Raw genomic sequence first — 12,863 nt, 5'->3', positions numbered from 1 at the left:
CTGACACTGCCAGAGAGCTCTGGGAAGGGAATGGAGCCCAGGAGGGGCTGAGGGAGCTGGGAAGGGAATGGAGCCCAGGAGGGGCTGAGGGAGCTGGGAAGGGAATGGAGCCCAGGAGCACCTGAGGGAGCTGGGAAGGGAATGGAGCCCAGGAGGGGCTGAGGGAGCTGGGAAGGGAATGGAGCCCAGGAGGGGCTGAGGGAGCTGGGAAGGGAATGGAGCCCAGGAGGGGCTGAGGGAGCTGGGAAGGGAATGGAGCCCAGGAGGGGCTGAGGGAGCTGGGAAGGGAATGGAGCCCGGGAGGGGCTGAGGGAGCTGGGAAGGGGCTGAGCCTGGAGCCAAGGAGGCTCAGGGGGACCTTGTGGCTCTGCACAAGTCCCTGCCAGGAGGGGACAGCCGGGGGCTCGGGCTGTGCTCCAGGGAACAGGGACAGGGGGTGTTTGGAGCCCCCATCCTTGTTGGGATTTCAAAGCCATGTGGATGTGGCACATGGGGACAGGGTCAGAGGTGGCTTTGGCAGTGCTGGAGAACGTTTGGACTCGATGAGCCCTGAAGGATTTTCCACCCCAAAGAATTCCACAATTCAATTAAAAACACCCAACAGAACAGAGAAGCACAAGAGCTGCGCATGAGGGGCAGGTGGGGCAGCTGCAGCCAGGTGAGCTCCTCACAGGTACAAACAGCCCCAGGTGAGCTCCCCCCCATGCCTGAAGGATGTCACCCAGCCCTCAGAACACCCTGAGGCCTGAAGGATGTCACCCAGCCCTCAGCACACCCTGAGGTCCCCTTTTTGAGGCCTCCACTGGGGCTGGAGCAGCCTGGGACAGTGGGAGGTGTCCCCGCCATGGCAGGGGTGGCACTGGAGGGGCTTTGGGGTCCCTTCCCACCCAAACCATTCCATGAATCCATGTCACTGTTCTGTGACCACGGCAGGGTCCTGTCCCCTCCTGGGGGTCCCTGGCTGGGTCTGACCCCATCCACGCTCCCCAGCCCCACTCCCGCCCCATCTCAGCCAGGAAACCCCGGTAAATCCCGGGATTGACTGGGAGCCTGGCAGTCTCCATCTGGACCAAGAGCTGCAAATCCCACAGCAGCCTTGCCCGGGATGGGACAGGTCCCCCAGGCTGGCACTGCTCCCAGGACATCCCGGCAAGTCCCCAGGTGCTGCCGCGGGCAGCCACAGGTCCCTCCTCACCCCCCGGCTCTGGGGCAGGACACGATCCCTTCCCTCCCTTCCCGCTGGGAATTCTGCCCCCCATCCATCCTTCCCCACCCATTTGGGGCTCCCCACCGTGCCAGGTGTGCTGCCAGCTGCTCAGCCCTGCAGCATTCCCAGGAACCCCAGGAGCTTGGGGTCAAATCTGTAACAAGAATGGGTCCAATTCCATGGGCTGACAGCACCAGGAGAAACTGGGACTGGTTTGGGGCAGTTGGGCTCTTCGGTTTGGGGCGTTTTTGTTTGTTTTTGTAACTCCACAAGGATATGGATCCTCCTGGAGCTGCATCCAGTGCTCCCACTGGGACACAGACTGGAATTTCACCTCTCAAAGCAGAACTGCCTCCTTGGTCAGGACATCAGCCCCACATCCCTGCAGCCCCATCCCATCTCCAGCCCCACGTCCCTGCAGCTCCATCTCATCTCCAGCCCCACGTCCCTGCAGCCCCATCCCATCTCTGGCCCCACATCCCCACAGCTCCATCCTATCTCCAGCCCTACATCCCTGCATCCCATCTCCAGCCCCACATCCCTGCAGCTCCATCCCATCTCCAGCCCCACGTCCCTGCAGTCCCATCCCATCTCCCATCCCATCTCCGGCCCCACATTCCTGCAGCCCCATCCCATCTCCCATCCCATCTCCGGCCCCACATCCCCACAGCCCCATCCCATGTCCCCAGAGCCGAGATCCCCACCTCCTCTCCCTCACCACCACGCCCTCTCCAGCCTTCCCCTCCTGGCCGTTCCCTTCTCCCACTCCCTGCAGACTCACGCACACTCCGCACGAGGCGGGAGGGAGAATTTCCCCTTTTATGGTGAAAGGCAGCAAATCAATCCCAGCTGGGGGAGCTGCCCCCGGCCCCGCTCCTGCCCCCACACCCCACACCGTCCCCGGGACGGGCTGCACGGCTCCCAGCCGCTCCCTCCGCTTCCCCCCGCGCTGCCTACGGGCTGCGGAGCCGGGAGCAGATTTCTCCCGGGATGACTCAGAGGATCCCAGCCCTGTGCCTGTCTCATGACTCCAGGCCGGGCGCTGGGTTTCTGGGGTGCCGATTCATCCCCACGTGCCGCCCGGCTGGGATGACGGATCACATTCCTCCCGCCTGGCCCGCTGCCACCTGCATCCCTCGCGGCCAGGAGGAACGGCTGGCACACGCCCAGGGATGCTCAGAAGGGCCTCTGGGAAAAAGGAACCGCTTTTTCTTGGGAAAAAAATCTTCCCTGAAAAGGCCAAGCTTGCAGTCAGGGGCTCCTGGAATGGGTTGGGTGGGAAGGGAGCCCAGAGCCCCTCCAGTGCCACCCCTGCCATGGCAGGGACACCTCCCACTGCCCCAGGCTGCTCCAGCCCCAGTGTCCAGCCTGGCCTTGGGCACTCACAGGGATGGGGATGAAGGAAGGAGCTCCAGCAGCTCTTGGAGCTGCTCCTTGAAACCAGACCTGGATCCCAAACACGGCAAACCTCCAGTTCTGCACCAGCGTTAAACAAAAGTACAAAATCCCAACACCCTCGATGGAATTCCCAAGACTTGTGAAAGGTCCTCATATAAAACCAGAGCTGCCAAGGAAACCTCGGGCCAGAGGGAGAATCCAGAAGAAAATCCACATTTCCCCCCGCTGCGTTAATGATGGTGAAGTGGCTGCACTGCCAGGACTCGGGAGGAAAAACAGAAAACAGGGATGCCAGGCAGAGTGGGAAGAATGTGGATGCAGATCGTGTGTGACAGGAGCAAAGCAGCCTCCAAACCCACCCAAACGGGGAGGGAAGAAAACGTGAAGTGAAAACACGGACCTGAGCCAGGAGAGCCGAGAGGAACCCGGAGAGGGAGGAAGGAGAAGTTAAATGGACAGAGAAATCCCCCAGGAGAGCTCCACTGCTGGGAGGAGAGGCAGGGAATGCTCTGGGACACCCAGGGCTGGCTGCAGGGCCACTGTCCCCCCTGCCCTGCTGGCACGTCCCCAGGACAGCGCTGGGTCACCTGGAGAGGGACTTGGGGGGAATGGCCTCCACTGCCAGATGGAATTAGATGGGATATGGGCAAGGAAGTCCTGGCTGTGAGGGTGCTGAGGCACTGCCACGCTGTGCCAGGAATTCCCAAGAGATCCAGGTTGAAAATGCCACCCTTTCCATGGGGAAATCCCCCCTGCTGTCCACCCTGCCCCTCCTCTAGCCCAGCCTGAGGCCGTTCCCTCTGCTCCTGTCCCTGTTCCCTGGAGCACAGCCCGACCCCCCGGCTGTCCCCTCCTGGCAGGGACTTGTGCAGAGCCACAAGGTCCCCCTGAGCCTCCTTGGCTCCAGGCTCAGCCCCTTCCCAGCTCCCTCAGCCCCTCCCAGGCTCCATTCCCTTCCCAGCTCCCTCAGCCCCTTCCCAGCTCCATTCCCTTCCCAGCTCCCTCAGCCCCTCCTGGGCTCCATTCCCTTCCCAGCTCCCTCAGCCCCTCCTGGGCTCCATTCCCTTCCCAGCTCCCTCAGCCCCTCCTGGGCTCCATTCCCTTCCCAGCTCCCTCAGCCCCTCCTGGGCTCCATTCCCTTCCCAGCTCCCTCAGCCCCTCCTGGGCTCCATTCCCTTCCCAGCTCCGTTCCCTGCCCTGGACAGGAGCACTGGGAGGTTTGGGAGGGCCAGTGTGCAGGAGGCCACTGTCCCTGTTCCCGTGGATGCAGGACCAAGCCCCTCGGAGCATCAGGGCTGGGATCAGAAGCTGATCAGACCAGCACGGCCCCAACCCTGCCCTGGGGAGGATGTGACAGTGGCAGTGACAGTGAGAAGACAGTGACAAGACACAAGTGGCCTTATCTGGGCCATCAGCTGGGCAGGAAGGTGCTGCAAAGCTCACGGAGGAGCTGCTTTGCTGCATTTCCTGCAGCTGCCCACAGAGACACCTCACTGCACACACGCCACGGGCGGCTCTTCCTCCCCAAAATCCCCCTCGTGCTGCCACATCTGGCTCAAACGGCTCAGACACACAGAAATAACGTGTGAGACTGCAGATCCCGGCGAGGAGGCTGCTCCCTGCCAGGGGACACGTGGCACTGGAGCCGCTCCATACACACAAACCTCTGGAACTGGGAGGGAGGGAGAGAGGCAGGGCCCTCCCTGCTGCTCTGCACGTGCCCTGACCCCTGAACCAGTCCCCAGCCCCTTCCAGAGGCTCCCACCAGTCCCTAAATCCTTCCACAGGCTCCCACCAGTCCCTAAATCCTTCCACAGGCTCCCACCAGTCACCAAATCCCTTCTCAGGATCTCACCGGTCCCCAAACCCTCCAAGAGGGCCCCATTGGTCCCCAAACCCTTCAAGAGGGTCCCATCGGTCCCTAAACCCTCCAAGAGGGTCCTACCAGCCTCCAAACCCTCCAAGAGGGTCCCACCAGCCTCAAAACCCTTCAAGAGGGTCCCAGCAGTCCACAAACCGTCTAAGAGGGTCCCACCAGCCTCCAAACCCTCCAAGAGGGTCCCAGCAGTCCTCAGATCACCCCAGAGGGTCCCACCAGCACCCAAATCACCCCAGAGGGTCTCAACAGTCACCAAATCACCCCAGAGGGTCCCAGCAGCACCCAAATCACCCCAGAGGGTCCCACCAGTCACCAAGGTCCCTCTCAGAGGGTCCCAGCTGCCCCCAAACCCTCCGGGCCTCCCCCAGCAGCAGCTGCCAGCCCCGAGGGGACGAACACACTCGGGATACGGAAGGCTCATTCCCAGGAGCAGGAATTCCCTGCCCCGAGGCCGGCAGGCTCTCCAGCTCGCCTCTGCCACAAGAGCAGCATTTAGTGGTCAGGACTCAGGAGCCACAGGAGGAACAGAGAGGCCCCGGAGGCGTCACCGCCGCCAGCCCGGAGAGAGGGGGGAGAAAAGCTCCTCCAGATCCCCCCAACCCCTCCGGGCCAGCCCTGCCCACCCAGGTGTGCCAGGAACCAAACCAAAGGGGTTTTGGGGCCGACTCCTCCTCCTGCAGCCCGGCAGCTCCAGGGCACGTTCCAAGTGGGGTTTGTTTGTGTTTTTAGTGCCCATAAAACCGCAGCTGCTGCTCCAGCCCAGCGCCACGAACGGGAAAAGGGAACTGGCTGCAAGGGAAGGCTTCAGATTCGGGGAAAACACGAGCTGTGGTGAGAGAGAAAAGTGCTAAATCCTCACTGGCAGCAAACAAAATGTCACCGAGAAATGGGGCAAGGATCCGAGTACAACACCTGGGTTAGGTGAGGTGCCCACCAAGGAACACCAGACACCATCCCTGGTCACAGCAGCAGGGAATTCTGGCAAGGAAACCCAGCTGGACACGGGAATGTGTCCAAAGGGGGAGGAATGACCAGTCCAGAGCTGCAGCTCTGACTTCCCTGCTCAGGGGCTGCTCCAGGTCCAGTCTGACCCATCCCACACCAATGATAACAACATGGAAAAGGAGGGGCAGCCAGGGGTGCCCAGGGAATGGAGCTGGGAAGGGAATGGAGCCCAGGAGGGGCCGAGGGAGCTGGGAAGGGAATGGAGCCCAGCAGGGGCTGAGGGAGCTGGGAAGGGAATGGAGCCCAGCAGGGGCTGAGGGAGCTGGGAAGGGAATGGAGCCCAGGAGGGGCTGAGGGAGCTGGGAAGGGAATGGAGCCCAGCAGGGGCTGAGGGAGCTGGGAAGGGAATGGAGCCCAGGAGGGGCTGAGGGAGCTGGGAAGGGAATGGAGCCCAGCAGGGGCTGAGGGAGCTGGGAAGGGAATGGAGCCCAGGAGCACCTGAGGGAGCCGGGAAGGGAATGGAGCCCAGGAGGGGCTGAGGGAGCTGGGAAGGGAATGGAGCCCAGGAGGGGCTGAGGGAGCTGGGAAGGGAATGGAGCCCAGGAGGGGCTGAGGGAGCTGGGAAGGGAATGGAGCCCAGGAGGGGCTGAGGGAGCCGGGAAGGGAATGGAGCCCAGGAGGGGCTGAGGGAGCTGGGAAGGGAATGGAGCCCAGGAGGGGCTGAGGGAGCCGGGAAGGGAATGGAGCCCAGGAGGGGCCGAGGGAGCTGGGAAGGGAATGGAGCCCAGGAGGGGCTGAGGGAGCTGGGAAGGGGCTGAGCCTGGAGCCAAGGAGGCTCAGGGGGACCTTGTGGCTCTGCACAAGTCCCTGCCAGGAGGGGACAGCCGGGGGGTCGGGCTGTGCTCCAGGGAACAGGGACAGGAGCAGAGGGAACGGCCTCAGGCTGGGCCAGGACAGCCTCAGGGGGGAACCAGCAGGAATTTCCCCATGGAAAGGGAGTCAGGCCTTGGCTGGGGCTGCCCAGTGGGGTTTGGAGCCCCCATTCCTGTTGGGATTTAAAATCCATGTAGATGTGGCACCTGGGGACAGGTCAGTGGTGGTGACATGCTGGGGATGGTTGGACTGGAAGGGCTGTGAGGAGTTTTCCAACCTAAACAATTCCATGATTCCAAGGTGAATCTCTCTCCATCCACAAACACAACTCGGCGGAGCTGGAGGAGCTCAGGCCCAGCTCAGGCACTGCCTGGGAGCAGCTCTGGCCCTGCCACTGCCCCTCACTGTCACTGCTTGGCCTCTGACTGCCGGGTGGGACCTGCAGCCCACAGAGCTGCTGCTCCCGGCCGCAGTTCAAAGGGAAGGAGAGGAGGATTCATGGAGCAGCTGGGATCAGAAGAGCCGCAGTTCCCAGGCCTGGACGCAGCTGGAAGCTGTGGGGGCTGGCAGGAGGGGTGATCCCTTCCAGAGCCTACACACGGAATCAGGGAATCCCAGACTGGTCTGGGGGGGAAGGGACCTCAAACATCACCCAGTGCCACCCCAGCCATGGCAGGGACACCTCCCACTGCCCCAGGCTGCTCCAGCCCCAGTGTCCAGCCTGGCCTTGGACATTCCAGGGATCCAGGGGCAGCCCCAGCTGCTCTGGCAATCCCAGCCCAGCCAGGAATTCCTCATTCCCAATCTCCCATCCCTGTCTGCCCTCTGGCAGTGGGAGCCATTCCCTGGGTCCTGTCCCTCCATCCTTGTCCCCAGTCCCTCTGCAGCTCTCCTGGAGCCCCTTTAGGCCCTGGAATGTGCTGGAAGCTCTCCCTGGATCCTTCCCTTCTCCAGGTGAGCACCCCAAGCTCTCCCAGCCTGGATCCCTGGGATCTGAGGGGCTCCAGCCCTGCAGCAGCCCTGGGGCTGCTCTGGATTTGCCCCCTCTCCCATCCCCACCTTTCCCATCAGCAAGCACATGTCTGGGAGCAGCTCTGCACGTGCCAGGGCCATTCCCAGCCTCTGTTTCCCTGCACAAATATTGACCCAGCAAACAGCTCCACCACTGCTGTCAGCCCCAGGGGCTTTTCCTGGGTGATTTTGCCAGCTGCTCGCAGAACCCAGCTGATTCACACCCTGAGTCACTGGGCCACGGCCACGCACGACAGAGTGACACAGACAGGTGCCACCAGGAGAGCTGGAACCCAACCCAAGCCACGGCTGGGACAGCAGCAGGCTGAGCCCTGAGAGCCCCGCCCTGGCTGCAGATCCACTTCAGCTTCTCCCACCAGGAACCAGCTGCAGGAGCAGCTCGGGAAGGGGGGATGTGCCCTGTCTGTGCCTCGCTCCTCACAAAGAACACCCCAAAACCTGCCCCAAGCACCTCGTGGAAAGAGGCAGCTTCCTCCTGCCATGCCCGACCGCCCACGGAGCGCCGAGCTCCAGGCCGGGTGTCTGAGGAGAGCACGAGTGTGAGGTGAGGCTGCTCCGTGAGCACGGAAACAGAGAAACCACCGGGACTTCCCGAGCAGCCTCCGCAGCCAGCCCGACACCCACGGGACACCCACGGGACACCCACGGGACACCCACGGGACACCGGCACCTCCCGGCTCCCCTGACTGCAGCAGGGATCACTCATGGCATGGCTGGGCAGGGAGGGACCCCAGAGCCCCTCCAGTGCCACACTGCCGTGGCAGGGACACCTCCCACTGTCCCAGGCTGCTCCAGCCCCAGTGTCCAGCCTGGCCCTGGGCACTGCCAGGATCCAGGGGCAGCCCCAGCTGCTCTGGCAATCCCAGCCCAGCCAGGAATTCCTCATTCCCAATCTCCCATCCATCCCTGCCCTCTGGCAGCTTAAACCCACTGGGAAATCCCAAATCAATCCCAAGATGGGTTTTGGCTCCCATCACCCAGGTCATACCCATCCAGTGCTCCCTATCCAAAACTTCCAGACTCCTTCAGCCACGGGGTTTGGAATTGAGCTGTCCTGGACTCTCAGGGTATGGGGGATGCAGAGAAACCCCCTCTGATCCCAGCAAAACCCAGCACAATCCCAGCTCTGGTAGAACCAGCTCTGGCAAGTTGTTATTCCCTTGGATCCTGAGGTAACACCAGGCACAATCCCGGCTCTGGGAAAATGTTATTCCCAGGTAAAACCAGGCACAATCCCGGATCTGGGAAGCTGCCATTCCCAGGTAAAACCAGGCACAATCCCGGATCTGGGAAGCTGCCATTCCCAGGTAAAACCAGGCACAATCCCGGCTCTGGGAAGCTGCCATTCCCAGGTAAAACCCAGCACAATCCCGGCTCTGGGAAGCTGCCATTCCCAGGTAAAACCAGGCACAATCCCAGCTCTGGGAAAATGTTATTCCCAGGTAAAACCAGGCACAATCCCGGCTCTGGGAAGCTGAAGGACGAGCCAGGAGAATAAAACCCATCCACTTAGAGGGAATAAGTGAACAGTCAGCCCACAATACAACAGACCCTGGCATGGAAGGAGCCGATTCCCACTGCCAGGAGCGTTCACTCCACACTTTTCCCCGGAGCCCCTCTCCCACACAGCCCCATGGAGTGGGCTGGTGCTTGGCACAGCGGGGGGACACGGGGACACTGTGCCAGGCAGGTGGCATGTCCATGCTCTGCATTCCTGGATGCATCCCCAGCGCTCCACAAACCTGGAAAAGCACCTGGATGCCTGCCTGGGTCCTGGACACCCCATGCAGCCAGAGCAGCTCAAGGCCCCGGTCCCGCAGCCAAAGCCACAGCCCCTGAGAGAGTTCAGAGCCCTTTTCTGTCCCTGCCCGAGGAGCAGGACGTGCTCCCAGGCCCTGCAGCACAGCCCCAGGTCAGGGGGATGAGGCTGCTCCAGAAAACCCCAGGGACAGGCGGCTCCAGCAGCACCCAGGCACCCCTGGGAACCCGGCACGGCCCCGCTCCAGCACGGATCTGATTTCAGTTCTGTTCCCACAAACTGCAGCAGGCACGGCAACACCTCATGGAGCAGGGAAGGGAAGGATCCAGGGAGAGCTCAGAGCCCTGGCAGGGCCGGGAGGGGCTCCAGGAGAGCTGCAGAGGGACTGGGGACAAGGATGGAGGGACAGGACCCAGGGAATGGCTCCCACTGCCAGAGGGCAGCCAGGGATGGGAGATTGGGAATGAGGAATTCCTGGCTGGGCTGGGATTGCCAGAGCAGCTGGGGCTGCCCCTGGATCCCTGGCAGTGCCCAGGGCCAGGCTGGACACTGGGGCTGGAGCAGCCTGGGACAGTGGGAGGTGTCCCTGCCAGGACAGGGGTGGCACTGCAGGAGGTTTGGGCTCCCTTCCCACCCAGCCCAGCCTGGCATTGTCTCTCTGGAGATGCTGCAGAACCACCTCAGCTCCCACCACCCCACCAGACCTTTCCCTTTCACATCCCCAAGTGCAAACCCATCCCTGCCCGACCCCAAATCCCACAGGCACGGAACTCCCGGGGCTCAGCACCAGCCGGGAATGTGCCAGGGCCCGGCAGTGCCAGGGGGCTCACCCAGCCCTGGTGCAGCTCAGCCAGCTCTGCTTTACAGGTGAGGCTGGCAGGGACGGTGCCAGCCTGGCACAGCCCAGCCTGGCACAGCCCACGGCTCTGCCGGAGCAACCCAACCTGTACAGCAATTAGTCACTGGCAGATGAGCACCGCTGCCCTTCCTCCAGCATTATCTAAGCAGGGAGGGGGCTGGGAAAACAGAGCTGGGAGCCGGGAATGCTGCCAGGCTGATCCCAAAAACCACAGAACCGGTGTCGGTCCATCCCTGGGGACAGGCTGGCACATCCCTGGGGACAGGCTGGCACATCCCTGGGGACAGGGCGCAGGACAGTGCTCGGACACCTCCAGAGCAGCACGGGAAGGGGTTTGCTCGGGCTGGCACAGAGAGGCCACAACTCCTGGGTGCCTCAACCTGGACAGGTCACATCTGACTGGGCCATCCCAGCAGCCAGGGGGGTCAGGCTGGTGTCCTGGAGCTGTCCCTTCCCAGGGCATCCTGGATCCATCCCATGCAGGGGATCCTGGAGCTGCCCCTTCCCAGGGCATCCTGGATCTTTCCCCTCTACAGCATCCTGGTTCCACCTCCCCACAATATCCTGGAGCCATCCCCTCCCTGCAGAGGTGAGTCAAACCCAAAATAAAGTGAATATTTACCCCAGAGGAACATAACTTGTTAAATGTGAGCTCTTCCCTTCCCAGTGGCACAGAATCACGACGTGATTTGGGTGGGAAGGGACCAGAAAGTTCATCCTGATCCATGGCAGGGACACCTCCCACTGTCCCAGGCTGCTCCAGCCCCAGTGTCCAGCCTGGCCTTGGGCACTGCCAGGGATCCAGGGGCAGCCCCAGCTGCTCTGGCAATTCCAGCCCAGCCAGGAATTCCTCATTCCCAATCTCCCACCTAAACCTGTTCCTCTTTTTGGCTGTCCCAATACAGCCAATCACACCACCTCACAGCATCATCCCTCTCCCCAAAACAAATCCCAAATGACCCCAGGCACACGTGGGACGTTTCTGTTCCCTGGGAAAGTCACAGCAAGGAACACCAGGCCCAGGGAATGCCAGGTCCCTGATCCCCACCCGTCACCAACCCGCTCACAGCAGCAGTTTGAAGGTGCAGGCCGCAGCTGCAGCATCCTCAGGAGGAGATGAGGAAGAAGATGCAGGAGGAAGCACCCGGAGGCAGGACAAAGGGGGTACCACCCCCCCAGCACAGCTCCTGAGAGGATGTGGAGCCTGCTCCCAGATGGAATCCCGGAATCCCCCCTGCATCTCCCACCCCAGCATGGTGTGAGCTGTGGGACAGCAGCTCCTGCCCAAGGGGACACCGGGGGAACACGCCTGCAGAAACAGCAATAAGAACAGCAATGAAACACCAAACCGACAGCACACGACCACAAAGCCCTCAGGAAACACCAAACTCTGATGCAGAGCTCTGCTCTCCAGCATGCCCGACACCCAGCTCGCTCCTCCTGCCCTCCTCCAGCTGCTCCAGGCGGGGATCCGCCCCGAACCGAGCCCCAGCAGCATCCCCGATGACCAAACCCGCAGCAAAACCAGCAATCCCCTTCCCCAGCTGCCAGCACAGGCTCGGAACGAGCTCAGCACAGCCTGGGGACATGCCAAGAGGGCAGAGACGCTCAGGGGGGCCCTGCAGCCCCGATTTCCTGATTTTAGGGCATTTCGCCTCCTCTGCGACGCTGCCAAAGCTCCTTTTCCCCAACAGCTCTGGGGGCGGGAGGCAGAAGGAAACACGACGGGAAGAGACCTTAAATCCCCACCACGGAACATCCCCCACCAAAACATCCGACAGCATCACCTGACGGCGAGCAGGGATGCGGGAGAGGCCAGGGGAGCGAGCTGTCTGCCAGATCCGGGGCTCAGCAGCGTCCGAGGGAGCAGGGAGGGCACCAGGGGCTGCTCTAGAACGGGGCTGGGGGTGCCCGGGAACGGGGCTGGGGGTACAAACCCCGTCCCGGGGGCCGGGGGTACAAACCCCGTCCCGGGGGCTGGGGGTACAAACCCCGTCCCGGGGGCCGGGGGTACAGACCCCGTCTCGGGGGCTGGGGGTACAGACCCCGTCCCGGGGGCTGGGGGTACAAACCCCGTCCCGGGGGCCGGGGGTACAGACCCCGTCCCGGGGGCCGGGGGTACAGACCCCGTCCCAGGGCCGGTGGGTGCCCCCTGGAAGCACCACATCCCACGCCAGCAGCTGAGGACGCGCAGCGGGAGCAGGCCGGGGGCCACGGTCGGAGCACAGCGGTGCCCCCCGGCCCAGCCCATGTTCCCGGAGCGGCGACACACCGAAAACACCCAAACCGTGCAGCGTGAGCCGCGCAGGGCCGGCCCCGGCTGCCGGGACCGCCCGGGGGCTGCTCGGAAGGGATTTCACGGGGGGATGAGAACTGCCCGCTGCTGCCCGGCCCGGCACCGGCGACGGCCCCGCAGCCTCGGCCCCGCTCCGGGACCACCCTGCACCGCCGCCAGGGCCCGCCCCGCGCCCCCGGCCCCGCGCCCACCCCACAGCCCCGGCCCCGCGCCCCCGGCCGGAGCGGCCCGCGCGGGCCCGGCCCCCCCGCGTCCCTCCGCCGCTCACCGCGCTTGCCGGGGTCGTATCCCACGAGCACGAAGTAGTCAGCCAGGCGGGCCATGGCGGCGGGGGCGGCCCGGGCCGGCCCCGGGAGCCCCGGGAGCCCCGCGAGGCCGCGCTCGGCTCCTCAGGGCCCCTCAGGCCGCCGCCGCCGCCCGCCCGCGCCCACCGCCCGCCGCCGCCGCCATCTTGGCCCCGCGCGCACCGCGCCTGCGCCAGCGCCGCGCGCCGGGGGGGCGGGGCCGCGCCTCCCATTGGCTGCGGCCGGGCGGGGCCGCGCCTTCCCATTGGCCGAGACGGGAAGGGCGGGGCCGGGCGCGAAGGGGGCGGTGCCCTGTGGTGAGGGGCGGGGC

The 12,863-nt window shown here is 63.7% G+C and overlaps 1 protein-coding gene across 3 annotated transcripts in view; it reads right to left on the bottom strand.

The window, feature by feature from the left end:
* SBF1 (SET binding factor 1) overlaps positions 1 to 12,649 on the bottom strand; it is a 68,470-nt gene extending 55,821 nt beyond the window's left edge. For all 3 annotated transcript variants that reach the window (XM_077783733.1, XM_077783734.1, XM_077783735.1), the window contains exon 1: positions 12,517 to 12,649. In XM_077783733.1, the coding sequence (XP_077639859.1) occupies positions 12,517 to 12,571 (55 nt within the window). In that variant the 5' untranslated portion in view covers positions 12,572 to 12,649. The remainder of the gene's footprint in view (positions 1 to 12,516) is intronic.
* Positions 12,650 to 12,863: the final 214 nt, after the last annotated feature.

Source organism: Lonchura striata, chromosome 5 (genome assembly GCF_046129695.1).
Source record: "Lonchura striata isolate bLonStr1 chromosome 5, bLonStr1.mat, whole genome shotgun sequence".
Lineage (NCBI taxonomy): Eukaryota > Metazoa > Chordata > Aves > Passeriformes > Estrildidae > Lonchura > Lonchura striata.
The sequence above is the reverse complement of the archived record's forward strand: the minus strand, read 5'-3'. Positions and strand labels throughout refer to the sequence as shown.